We start from the raw sequence: 13774 nt of genomic DNA, 5'->3' as shown, positions 1-13774 counted from the left end.
TGGCACTATGCACGCATTCCGCCAATCCTCAGGCACCTCACCATGAGTCATACATACATTAAATAACCTTACCAACCAGTCAACAATACAGTCACCCCCTTTTTTAATAAATTCCACTGCAATACAATCCAAACCTGCTGCCTTGCCGGCTTTCATCTTCCGCAAAGCTTTTACTACCTCTTCTCTGTTTACCAAATCATTTTCCCTAACCCTCTCACTTTGCACACCACCTCGACCAAAACACCCTATATCTGCCACTCTATCATCAAACACATTCAACAAACCTTCAAAATACTCACTCCATCTCCTTCTCACATCACCACTACTTGTTATCACCTCCCCATTTGCACCCTTCACTGACGTTCCCATTTGCTCCCTTGTCTTATGCACTTTATTTACCTCCTTCCAGAACATCTTTTTATTCTCCCTAAAATTTAATGATACTCTCTCACCCCAACTCTCATTTGCCCTCTTTTTCACCTCTTGCACCTTTCTCTTGACCTCCTGTCTCTTTCTTTTATACATCTCCCACTCAATTGCATTTTTTCCCTGCAAAAATTGTCCAAATGCCTCTCTCTTCTCTTTCACTAATAATCTTACTTCTTCATCCCACCACTCACTACCCTTTCTAATCAACCCACCTCCCACTCTTCTCATGCCACAAGCATCTTTTGCGCAATCCATCACTGATTCCCTAAATACATCCCAGTCCTCCCCCTTTTTTTTGCTTTGTCACTGTCTCCCGTCACTATAGAGTGAATTGGATCGATGTGGTATACCGGGGTTGATGTGCTGTCAGTGGATTGAATCAGGGCATGTGAAGCGTCTGGGGTAAATCATGGAAAGTTCTGTGGGGCCTGGATGTGGAAAGGGAGCTGTGGTTTCGGGCATTATTGCATGACAGCTGGAGACTGAGTGTGAACGAATGGGGCCTTTGTTATCTTTTCCTAGCGCTACCTCGCACACATAAGGGGGGAGGGGGATGGTATTCCATGTGTGGCGAGGTGGTGATGGGAATGAATTAAGGCAGGCAGTGTGAATTGTGTGCATGGGTATATATGTATGTGTCTGTGTGTGTATATATATGTGTACATTGAGATGTATGGGTGTGTATGTTTGCGTGTGTGGACGTGTGTGTATATACATGTGTATGGGGGTGGGTTGGGCCATTTCTTTCGTCTGTTTTCTTGCGCTACCTTGCAAACGCGGGAGACAGCGACAAAGCAAAATAATAATAATAATAATAATAATAAATAAGTATCCAATTCTTCAATATCAAACTCATATATAGTGCCATTTAATATATCATCTGGATCACTATACCCTTCATCACTATGTAGCAAATATTCTCAATTTCATCTACACTTAGTGGTTTAGTGCAATATCCTCTTGGTGCCACGGCTAAGGGTAAACAAATAGCTCCTGTTTAAGTTTTGTATAAAGAGGCTGTAGGCATTTTGCGCTAGCACCTTAGATAGGATGAAATTCAAATGTTTATGCAAAAGCAGACTATACATCTATGTGAGGTCTCCTTTACTAAGCAACCTATATCTATATGAGGTCTGATTAAAGGCTTAAATCTCCTATAGTTCATTATATGATGAATAAATTACGAGATTTTTTCACTACAGCTTATATTTTCAATTAAGTGTTGAATTCCAAAATTCACTATCAGTAATTCTGCTACAGAGCTTGCATAAACAGACTTGAAAATATATGAATATTCTGTCATTAACATCTAAGCTATTCTTAACCTTTCTGGGTATGGTATACATAAGTAAGAGATACTTTTTAATCATATCACCTTGAATTTGGGGGTCCCAGTTATCAGGCATGGTTGGTATGCTAGAAGTGGATGGAGGAGTGAACTCAGTAGGAGTTCCACTCCCATCAGTAGGAGGCACTGGACTAAACACCTGTTTCATGAACAAGAAAACAAATACAAATTTATCAATACATGTACAATATGTAGTAGACATAAAACAAATGTGTGGCAGTACTCCAGAATAATAATGATAATAAAATAATAATAAAAAGGTGTATAACAATTACAAAAATACAAGAAAAAATGTACAGTGACAGACAAGTTCATACACACATACACACACACACATACAGCAACAAAATTGTGGCCTTGCCAGAGAAGCTAAGCTATAAGGATGCAAATGTGACTACTACTGACAGAAATAAAAAAAACAGAGCTCCTTCAGTTGTCAAGGTCTCACCCCACTCATATGGGTCCACATCTTGTCATTGGCAATAAGCCCACACTCAACCCAAGTGTTCATCCTACCCTTATATTATAATACTATAATATGTACATCTTATAATATGTACTTGGCTTAGCTGAGGCTTTTGTATGTGTGTGTGTGTGTGTGTGTGTGTGTGTGTGTGTGTGTGTGTGTGTGTGTGTGTGTGTGTGTGTGCGTGTGTGTGTGTGTGTGTGTGTGTGCACATATGAGCAAAGATATGGTACATATACAAAAGATTAAGAGACAGGGAAACAAGCAGTGTAAAACTCTCACCCTGTAACACAAATACAATTCAGAGAAACACGTGCACATATGTAAAGGAACAAAAACCACTACCCTACAACTTAGGTGTATCATGCAATGTAACTAGGAGGGACTGTACTGAAGGGGCTAAAAATTCTGCCCTCCTGGATTGAATTATCAGAGAGAGAGAGAGAGAGAGAGAGAGAGAGAGAGAGAGAGCATGCAGAGCTCAAAAAGAAGTTTTTCCTTGAATTCTCAGTTGTCTGTCTTATCAATTCTCACATACATATATTAATTTTTTCATTACACTTAGTCGTTGTTTCCCGTGTCAGCGAGGTAGCGCAAGGAAACAGACAAAAGAATGGACCAACCCACCCACATACACGTATATACATAAACACCCACACATGCACATATACATACCTATAAATTTCAATGTATACATACATATACATAAACATATATATGCATGTACACATTCATACTTGCTGCCTTCATCCATTCCGGTCACCACCCATATATGCATATGTTGAAATGTGTAGGTATGTATATGTGCCTGTGTTGACATGTATGTATATACATGTGTATGTAGGTGGGTTGGGCCATTCTTTCATCTGTTTCCTTGTGCTACCTTGCTAATGCGGGAGACAGTGACAAAGTATAATAAATAAATGTATATATTTTTTTTTCACTTAGACCCAAAACATCCAGGTTCCTTTCCTCAAACATACCACCCATCTCTCCTTTTTTCTCATCTTGGTTACAGCCACACACATTTAGACACCCCAATATGAGCCTTCGAGGAGGATGAGCACTCCCCGCATGACTCCTTCTTCTGTTTCCCTTTTTACAGTGTTAAAATACAAGGAGGGGAGGATTTCCAGCCCCCTGCTCCCATCCCCTTTAGTCACCTTCTACGACACACATGGAATGCTTGAGAGAAACAACTGGATTCGTATGTGGCATTTATGGATCTGGAGAAGGCATATGAGAGAGTTGATAGAGATGCTCTGTGGAAGGTATTAAGAGTATATGGTGTGGGAGGCAAGTTGTTAGAAGCATAGAAGCAGTGAAAAGTCTATATCAAGAATGTAAGGCATGTGTATGAGTAGGAAGAGAGGAAAGTGATTGGTTCTCAGTAAATGTCGGTTTGTGACAGGGGTACGTGATGTCTCCGTGGTGACCTAATTTGTTTTTGGATGGAGTTGTTAGGGAGGTGAATGCAACTGTTTTGGAGAGAGGGGCAAGTATGCTCTCTGTTGTGGATAAGAGGGCTTGGGAAGTGACTCAGTTGTTGTTCGCTGATGATACTGCGCTGGTGGCTGATTCAGGTGAGAAACTGCAGAAGCTGGTGCTGAGTTTGGTAAAGTGTGTGAAAGAAGAAAGCTGAGAGTAAATGTGACTAAGAGCAAGGTTATTAAATTCAGTTGGGTTGAGGGACAAGTTAAATGAGAGGTAAGTTTGAATGAATGGAGAAAAACTAGAGGAAGTGAAGTGTTCTAGATATCTAGGAGTTGATTTAACAGCGGATGGAACCATGGAAGTGGAAGTGAGTCACAAGGTGGGAGAGGGGGCGAAGGTTCTGGGAGCATCGAAGAATGTGTGGAAGGTGAGAACATTATCTCGGAAAGCAGAAGTGAGTATGTTTGAAGGAATGGTGGCTCCAACAATGTTATATGGTTGCCAGGCATGGGCTATAGATAGGGTTGTGCAGAGGAGGGTGGATGTGTTGGAAATGAGATGTTTGAGGACAATGTGTGGTATGAAGTGGTTTGATTGAGTAAGTAATGAAAGGGTAAGAGAGATGTGTGGTTATAAAAAGAGTGTGGTTGAGAGAGCAGAAAAGGGTGTTTTGGAATGGTTTGGTCACATGGAGAGAATGAGTGAGGATTGACAAAGAGGATATATGTGTCAGTGGTGGAGGGAATGAGGAGAAGTGGGAGACCAAATTGGAGGTGGAAGGATAGAATGAAAAAGATTTTGACCAATCAAGGCTTGAACGTCCATGAGGAAGAAAGGCGTGCAAGGAATAGAGTGAATTGGAACTATGTGGTATACTGGGGTGAACCTGCTATCACTGGACTGAATCAGGGCATGTGAAGCGTCTGGTGTAAACCATGTGTATATATATGTATATGTCTGTGCATGTATATGTATGTGTACATTGAAATGTATAGGTATGTATATGTGTGTGTGTGTGTGGGCATTTATGTATATACATGTGTATGTGGGTAGGTTGGGCCATTCTTTCGTCTGTTTCCTTGTGCTACCTCGCTAACGTGGAAGACGGCAATTAAGTATAATAATAATTTTTTTCATACATACATATCATCCCTGGGGATAAGGGAGAAAGAATACTGCCCATGTATTCTCTGCATGTCGTGACTAAAAGGAGTGAGAGTGGAAGGCTGGAATTTCTCCCCTCCTGTTTAACTTTTCCAATGATTAATGTTCTTTTAAATTTTCTTGTAACGATAAAACCAATAAGGTGTTCCATGTTGAGGTCAAAGTATAGTGGAGCTATCATCACTCTAAGTTGCACCTCATCCAATACCACCTTTATCTAATGTGTAAGAGCTTAAGCAGGCAGTAGATGGTAGGTAGCAACCAACCAGAGAGGTGCATTGGTACTACTCGCCTCGGTAACGGGATGGTTAGTGACAGCAGCGAAGAGAGCCAGCACTGAAGCAGTTGTCATACTGCACTCCTCTGACCCAGGTAGCAGTCTTTTCTTTCTGCTTCACCCTCACCTAGAATGCTGGCATTCTGTCCACAAACACAATCTCTCCTTGTTACAAATAACACTTGACAAAACTTAATTCACACAACTCATTCTTTATAACTCTATATTTTCCTGTGGTATGCTTGCCCTAATTTTTAGCAAAAAGGTAGGAGCAATGTATAACAGAAGTAGGTAGGAACATTACATAAGTGTATTAGATAGAAACATGATGTAGTAGGCAGGAAAATCAGGTGGGAGCATTAGGCAGAAGTAGGTTGGAACATTAGGTTTCTAGAAGTAATCAGTAGGACCATTAGTTGGGAGACTGAAAACACTGCCCTTATCATTGCCCTCTGCTAGTGGCCTGTCAAGGATGAAGCACTAAGGCTAAGAAGTGGCACTGGAGTTCACCAGTTATGAAGATTCTTTCACTGTGGCCACCCCCTTGAGGGAGTTCCCAAAGGGAATGAGTGTCAGAGGCATAGAAAGATAAACTTAAGTTACATATTCAAATCCCATTCTCAAATTACTGACAATTACAATATCAATAATGACTCTCATGTAAGAACCCAACAATGTATAAACTGGACACTTCTGTGGACAGTTTGTTGTCAACATGTCAGTGGGTTATACGGTCTCGTGTCTGATGACCTACAAACTGAAAGTTCCAAGTCACATTACCCTCTTCTACCAGTTTTGCAAGAACTTTGAATTACTATCAGACAAATAGGATGAGCCACTTTCACAGTTTGATGAAACTGTATTCAGTGATGCGGCACTATATCTGTTAAGATCTACACTAAGTATCACTTGCACAAGTTCAGGAGCATCTTATGGTCCTGTTCAACAACTTGAAGCACATTCTGGAAGTGTTCTTCACTCTTGGCTGATGAAAGATATTCTGAACTGAGTCTGAGTCCAAGCTCAGCACAGCTGGTAATGTTCAAAGCTTTCAGGTTGACTGCAGATATCAACATATTCGATAAGGAATTTTCAGATGAGCTGAAGAGCGTGAAATGTGAACCAGCATAGTTGCAACCAACCAAGTTAGCAAGTGTTGTTGGTTGAGAGAGTGGCTGAAGATGAAAGTCTAGGCTTCCTAATTCTATTCCAAAGCATTCTCTTTGCTTTAAGAACTCACTCTCTGGTTTGAGACTGCTGATAAGTTCATATGGTTCTTCTTCTGGCACCTTGCTGCTGAAAAATGCAAGAGGCACCATCTTAGCAGTCAGATTCCATAGGTGCCATTGAAAGGCATGTATTGCCCTCTTGGAGATCAACTGGTTTAGTCTCATACTACAGCAGACATAGGACAGCTTTACGATGTGCCCCAGTGCATCCACAGAAGATGTGCAGGTCTTCCACCTAGAACGAAAGACTAGGGTGGAAAAGAGAGCCCCTTACTTTTGACATTTGTTTCCTTGAGGTGATGGTGCCAGGTGATAGCTGCTGAACTTGTTTCTCAAGCAAGCAAATTTTAATGGAATTCAGTAACTATGACATCCATCTGGCCCCATGCAATGTATCTGGTCATCTGAAGGTTATTTGCTGGCCAGCCACTTTGCCATCAAGAAAAACAATACATAGTACAATAAACTCTCGTAAATCATCATACTGAAATGAGAGCTGTATTGTATAATGCAGAGAAACAACAGCTCCCTATCCACATCCAGACATCACAGATCTTTCCATGGTTTACCTTGCACATTTCACATGCACTAGTTCAGTTCACTGACAGCATTTACCTGCCATTTCACATGCACTGGTTCAGTCCGCTGACCTATTCTACACATGCCTTTCATCTTTCTAAATGTTCAGGCCCTGATCACTCAAAATTGTTTACATCACTCCATCCTTCCATCTCCAATTTGGTCTCCTTGTTCACCTTGTTCCCTCTATTCTGACACATATATCCTCTTTGTCATCCTTTCCTCACTCATTCTCTCCATATGTCCAAACCATTTCAACACACCCTCTTCTGCTCTCTCAACCACATCCTCTTTATTATCACACATCTCTCTCACCCTTTCATTACTTACCTCAACAAACCACCTCACACCAAATATTGTCCTCAAACATTTCATTTCCAACACATCCACCCTCCTCTGCACAACCCTATCTATAGCCCATGCCTCGCAACCATATACCACTGCTGGAACTACTATTCCTTCAAACATAACCAGTTTTGCTTTTCGAGATAACATTCTCTCCTTCCACACATTCTTCAACGCTCCCAGAACCTTTGCCCCCTCCCACACCCTATGACTCACTTCTGCTTCCATGGTTCCATCCACTGCTAAGTCCATTCCTAGATATCTAAAACACTTCACTTCCTCCAGTTTTTCTCCATTCAAACTTACCTCCCAATTTACTTGTCCCTCAACCCTACTGAATCTAATAACCTTGCTCTTATTCACATTTACTCTCAGCTTTCTTCTTTTACACACTTTACCAAACTCAGTCACCAACTTCTGCAGTTTCTCACCCGAATCAGCCACCAGTGCTGTATCATCAGCGAACACCAACTGACTCACTTCCCAAGCCCTCTCATCCACAATAGACTGCATACTTGCCCCTCTCTCCAAAACTCTTGCATTTACCTCCCTAACCACCCCATCCACAACAAATTAAACAACCATGGAGACATCATGCACCCCTGCCACAAACCGACATTCACTGGGAACCAATCACTTTCCTCTCTTCCTACTCGTGCACATGCCTTACATCCTCGGTAAACACTTTTCACTGATTCTAGCAACTTACCTCCCACACCATATACTCCTAAAACCTTCCACAAAGCATCTCTATCAACCCTATCATATGCCTTCTCCAAATCCATCTGTTTTTCTAAGCATTTCTCACATACATTCTTGAAAGGAAACACCTGATCCACACATCCTCTACCACTTTTGAAACCACACTGCTCTTCCCCAATCTGATGCTCTGTACATGCCTTTACCCTCCCAATCAACACCCTCCCATATAATTTCCCAGGAATACTCAATAAAATTATGCCTCTGTCATTCGAACACTCACCTTTATCCCCTTTGCCTTTGTACAATGGCACTATGCATGCATTCCGCCAATCCTCAGACACTTCATCATGATCTATGCATACTCTGAATATCCTTACCTTTTCTACATTAGTAGGGTAGTGCCAGGAAAGAGATGAAGAAGGGGCCATTCACTCATATACACATACATAAATATATGCATATCAACATATACAAACATACGTATACACAGACATATACATATATACACGTACATATTCATACTTGCTTGCCTTCATCCATTCCCCCTGCTTCAGCCAGGTAGCACCAGGAAAACAGACAAAAAAGGCCACATTCATTCACACTCAGTCTTTAGCCCTTCCATATAATGCAGTCCTGGCAGAAAAAATTGGGGTGATATGGCCTGCACCAGTGTTTTTCACCCATTTCTATCATACCCTCAAAACATGACTGAAATGGCAAAAAATACCCCCCAGGGTAGCAACAGGTGGCAGTCAGTCTGCCTGAAGCTATTGTGGTGGGTGGATATTTTTCCTGTAATACCCCTGACATCCACTTTTCTACCCTACCCACATGTGCTTTGTGGTGGGCTTGTGCTGCAATGCCTGGTCCTAAGGACTTGTCTAAAGAGGATAATGCTGCAATTGTAGCCTTGTACAAGACAGAGAAGTGTAATAAAGAAATAGCTGAAACTACAGGGCTCGCACTATGAAGTGTGCAAAGATGGATGAAGCGCTTTGTTGACAGTTGTGGCACTGACATTCCTACCCAGAAGAAACGACTTGGAAAACCTTATATCACTTCCCAATGCACTCTGAACATTATCCAACGTCAAGTAGACAAGAAACCATGTATTTCAGCTCGACAGTAAAAGGAAGACAACCCTAGGCCGCTTGGTCATGTGTCTGTACATACTATTTGTAGCTGGCTTCATGATGACTTGAAATTCAAGAGGTGTATGCCTTGCAATAAACTGCTTCTGACAGACCGCCAGCACAAGAATAGACTTGAATTCGCCAAGAAATATTTGCAGTGGGATGACAGAAAGTGGAAGAAAGTGTTGTGGTCTGATGAGGGTACATTTGATGTTACTGGCATCGGTAGAGGCAAAGTGTACCAGAGGCCAGGAAGTGACCCATACGACCCTAAGTACATTAAAAAACTAAAATTTCCAGACTAACTAATGGTTTGTGGGGCTTTTAGCTATAATGGTGTTGGAAGTCTTGTGTTTTTACCTTGAAATGTGACTATGAATCAGAATCAATACCTGGAGCTGTTGTGTGATGAATTACCTGACTGTTTTGAGAAGAGTGGTTGTGATATTTTTATGTAAGATGGTGCCCCGTGCTACAATGCTAAATAATTAGTGACTGGTTTGCATTTTGTGGTGTAACATACAATCAGGACTGGCCAGGTAACTCACCTGACTCTAACCCTATTGTGGTCAAATATAAAGTCACAGTTATGTGGGAGGGATACATCCAGCATTCCCAAGCTCCAGACCGCCATCCAGGATATTTGGGACAACCCTACATACCTTCAGCATCTTGCACCATCTGTTCCCAAGTGCCTTCAGGATTGTACTAAGGCCAAGGGATGTTATAGGAAGTACAAAGGGGGTGAGTACCTGTTTTATCTTTATTGATATCTTTATATGTTGCATCTTACTGTAAGTAGGGCATACCAGTTTTTCCGCTGGGACTGTATATATGACAGTGAGAGAATGAGCGTGAACAAATGTGGCCATTTTTGTCTGTTCCTGGTGCTGCCTTGTTTGGGGGGATGGTATTTCGTGTGTGGTGGGGTGGCGACAGGAAAGGATAAAGGCAGCAAGTATGGACAGACTTGAATATGGATAGACATGTGTATATATGTATATGTCTTTGTATCTCTATGTATGTATATGCTGAAATGTATATGTGCGTGTGTGGGCTTTTATGTATATACATGTGTATATGGGTGGGTTGGGCTATTCCATATACGAGTAGGAAGAGAGGGAAATGATTGGTTCCCAGTGAATGTCGGTTTGCGGCAGGGGTGCATGATGTCACCATGGTTGTATAATTTGTTTATGGATGGGATGGTTAGGGAAGTGAATGCAAGAGTTTGGGAGAGAGGGGCAAGTATGCTGTCCGTTGTGGATGAGAGGGCTTGGGAAGTGCGTCAGTTGTTGTTTGCTGATGATACAGCGCGGGTGGCTGATTCGGGTGAAAACTGCAGAAGTTGGTGACTGAGTTCGGTAAAGTGTGTGAAAGAAGAGAGCTGAGAGTAAATGTGAATAAGAGCAAGGTTATAAGGTAAAGTAGGGTTAATGGACAAGTAAACTGGGAGGTGAGTTTGAATGGAGAAAAACTGGAGGAAGGGAAGCGTTTTATATATCTGGGAGTGGATTTGGCAGCGGATGGAACCATGGAAGCAGAAGTGAGTCATAGGGTGGGGGAGGCGGCGAAAGTTCTGGGAGCGTTGAAAAATGTGTGGAAGGCAAGAACATAAAAGAAAGAGGTAGGAGGTCAAGAGAAAGGTGCAAGAGGTGAAAAAGAGGGAAAATGAGAACTGGCGTGAGAGAGTATCAATAAATTTTAGGGAGAATAAAAAGATGCTTTGGAAGGAGGTAAATAAAGTGCATAAGACAAGAAAACAAATAGGAACATCGGTGAAGGGGGATAATGGGGAGGTAATAACAAGTAGTGGTGATTTTAGAAGGAGATGGAGTGAGTATTTTGAAGGTTTGTTGAATGTGTTTGATGATTGATCGGCAGATATAGGGTGTTTTGGTTGAGGTGGTGTGTGAAGTGAAAGGATCAGGGAGAATGATTTGGTAAACAGAGAAGAGGTAGTGAAAGCTTTGCGGAAGATGAAAGCCTGCAAGGCAGCGGGTTTGGATGGTATTGCAGTGGAATTTATCAAAAACGGGGGTGACTGTGTTGTTGACTGGTTGGTGAGGATATTCATTGTATGTATGGCTCATGGTGAAGTGCCAGAGGATTGGTGGAATGCATGCATATATAAATATATATAATATTCCCACCCACCACCACCAGTGAGGAAGCGCCAGGAAAAGACAAAAAAGGCCACATTTGTTCACACTTAGTCTCTAGCTGTCATGTGTAATGCACCAAAACGACAGCTCCCTTTCTACATCCAGGCCCCATAGATTTCCATGGTTTACCCCAGATGCTTCACATGCCCTGGTTTAATCCACTGACAGCACGTCGACCCTGGTATACCACATTGTTCCAATTCACTCTATTCCTTGCACGCTTTTCACCATCCTGTATGTTCAGGCCCCAATCGCTCAAAATCTTTTTCACTCCATCCTTACATCTCCAATTTAGTCTCCCACTTCTCCTCCCTCCACCTCTGACACATATATCCTTTATGTCTATCTTTCCTCACTCATTCTTTCCATGTGTCCAAACCATTTCAACACACCTTATTCTACTCTCTCAACCACACTCTTTTTATTACCACACATCTATATATATATATATATATATATATATATATATATATGTGTGTGTGTGTGTGTGTGTGTGTGTGTGTGTGTGTGTATGTGGCGATGCTTTTTCCTGTGGGGCAGGGTGGCGCCGGGAATGGAGGAAGGCGAACAAGTATGAATATGCATATGTGTGTATATAAATAAATATATATATACATACACATGCAGGAGGGTGAAAGGAGGGCAAGGAATAGAGTGAACTGGATCGATGTGGTATACCGAGGTTGACGTGCTGTCAGTGGATTGAATCAGGGCATGTGAAGCGTCTGGGGTAAACCATGGAAAGCTGTGTAGGTATGTATATTTGTGTGTGTGGACGTATGTATATACATGTGTATGGGGGTGGGTTGGGCCATTTCTTTCGTCCGTTTCCTTGTGCTACCTCGCAAACGCGGGAGACAGCGGCAAAAAAGAAAAAAAAAAATATATACAATATATATATATATATATATATTGGAGGTGGAAAGATGGAGTGAAAAAGATTTTGAGTGATCGGGGCCTGAACATGCAGGAGGGTGAAAGGCGGGCAAGGAATAGAGTGAAATGGATCGATGTGGTATACCAAGGTTGACGTGCTGTCAGTGGATTGAATCAGGGCATGTGAAGCGTCTGGGGTAAATCATGGAAAGTTCTGTGGGGCCTGGATGTGGAAAGGGAGCTGTGGTTTCGGGCATTATTGCACGACAGCTAGAGACTGAGTGTGAACGAATGGGGCCTTTGTTGTCTTTTCCTAGCGCTACCTCACACACGAGGGGGGAGGGGGATGGTATTCCATGTGTGGCGAGGTGGCGATGGAAATGAATAAAGGCAGACAGTATGAATTATGTACATGTGCATATATGTATATGTCTGTGTGAGCATATATATGTGTACATTGAGATGTATAGGTATGTATATTTGCGTGTGTGGATGTGTATGTATATACATGTGTATGGGGGTTGGTTGGGCCATTTCTTTCATCTGTTTCCTTGCACTACCCCGCAAACGCGGGAGACAGCGACAAAGCAAAATAATAATAATAAAAAATATATATTTCTTTTTCTTTTAAACTATTCGCCATTTCCCGCGTTAGCGAGGTAGCGTTAAGAACAGAGGACTGGGCCTTTTTTGGAATACCCTCACCTGGCCTCCTCCGTTCCTTCTTTTGAAAAAAAAAAAAAAACGAGAGGGGAGGATTTCCAGCCCCCCGCTCCCTCCCCTTTTAGTCGCCTTCTACGACACGCAGGGAATACGTGGGAAGTATTCTTAATCCCCTATCCCCAGGGATATATATATATATACTTATTTTTTTTTCATACTATTCGCTATTTCCCGCGATAGCGAGGTAGAGTTAAGAACAGAGGACTGGGCCTTTGAGGGAATATCCTCACCTGGCCCTCTTCTCTGTTCCTTCTTTTGGGGAAAAAAAAAAAAAAAAAAAAAAACCGAGAGGGGAGGATTTCCAGCCCCCCGCTCCCTTCCCTTTTAGTCGCCTTCTACGACACGCTGGGAATACGTGGGAAGTATTCTTTCTCCCCTATCCCCTATATATATATATATATATATTCCAATTGTGGCGAGGTGGCGATGGGAATGAATAGGGGCAGACAGTGTGAATTGTGTGCATGGGTATATATGTATGTGTCTGTGTGTGTATATATACGTGTACATTGAGATGTAGAGGTATGTATATTTGCGTGTGTGGGCGTGTGTGTGTGTACATTGTATATGGGGGTGGGTTGTGTCATTTCTTTCGTCTGTTTCCTTGCGAATAGTATGAAAAAAAAAAAAAATATATATATATATATATATATATATATATATATATATATGTGGATGGGCCATTCTTTATCTGTTTTCTGGAGCTACCTCACTGATGCAGGAAACGGAAATCAAGTATTATAATAATAATAATAATAATAATAATAATAATAATAATAATAATAATAATAATAATAATAATAATAATAATAATAATTTTGTTACCCTTGCCTTTATATAAGGGCACTCTGTATGTATTATGCCAGACTCAGATGCCTCACCTTGGGCCATTGAAACCCTGAAA

At 41.7% G+C, this 13774-nt stretch overlaps 1 protein-coding gene across 7 annotated transcripts in view; it reads right to left on the bottom strand.

Annotated features, from left to right (window-relative positions):
• Positions 1 to 13774, bottom strand: part of LOC139752900 (uncharacterized) — a 172176-nt gene that overhangs the window by 24504 nt on the left and 133898 nt on the right. For all 7 annotated transcript variants that reach the window (XM_071668939.1, XM_071668944.1, XM_071668937.1 and 4 more), the window contains one exon: positions 1805 to 1916. In XM_071668939.1, coding sequence (XP_071525040.1) covers positions 1805 to 1916 — 112 coding nt within the window. The remainder of the gene's footprint in view (positions 1 to 1804; positions 1917 to 13774) is intronic.

This window comes from Panulirus ornatus, chromosome 13 (assembly GCF_036320965.1).
Source record: "Panulirus ornatus isolate Po-2019 chromosome 13, ASM3632096v1, whole genome shotgun sequence".
Classification (NCBI taxonomy): domain Eukaryota; kingdom Metazoa; phylum Arthropoda; class Malacostraca; order Decapoda; family Palinuridae; genus Panulirus; species Panulirus ornatus.
Note: the sequence above shows the minus strand (reverse complement) of the source record. Positions and strands in the feature narration are given on the sequence as shown.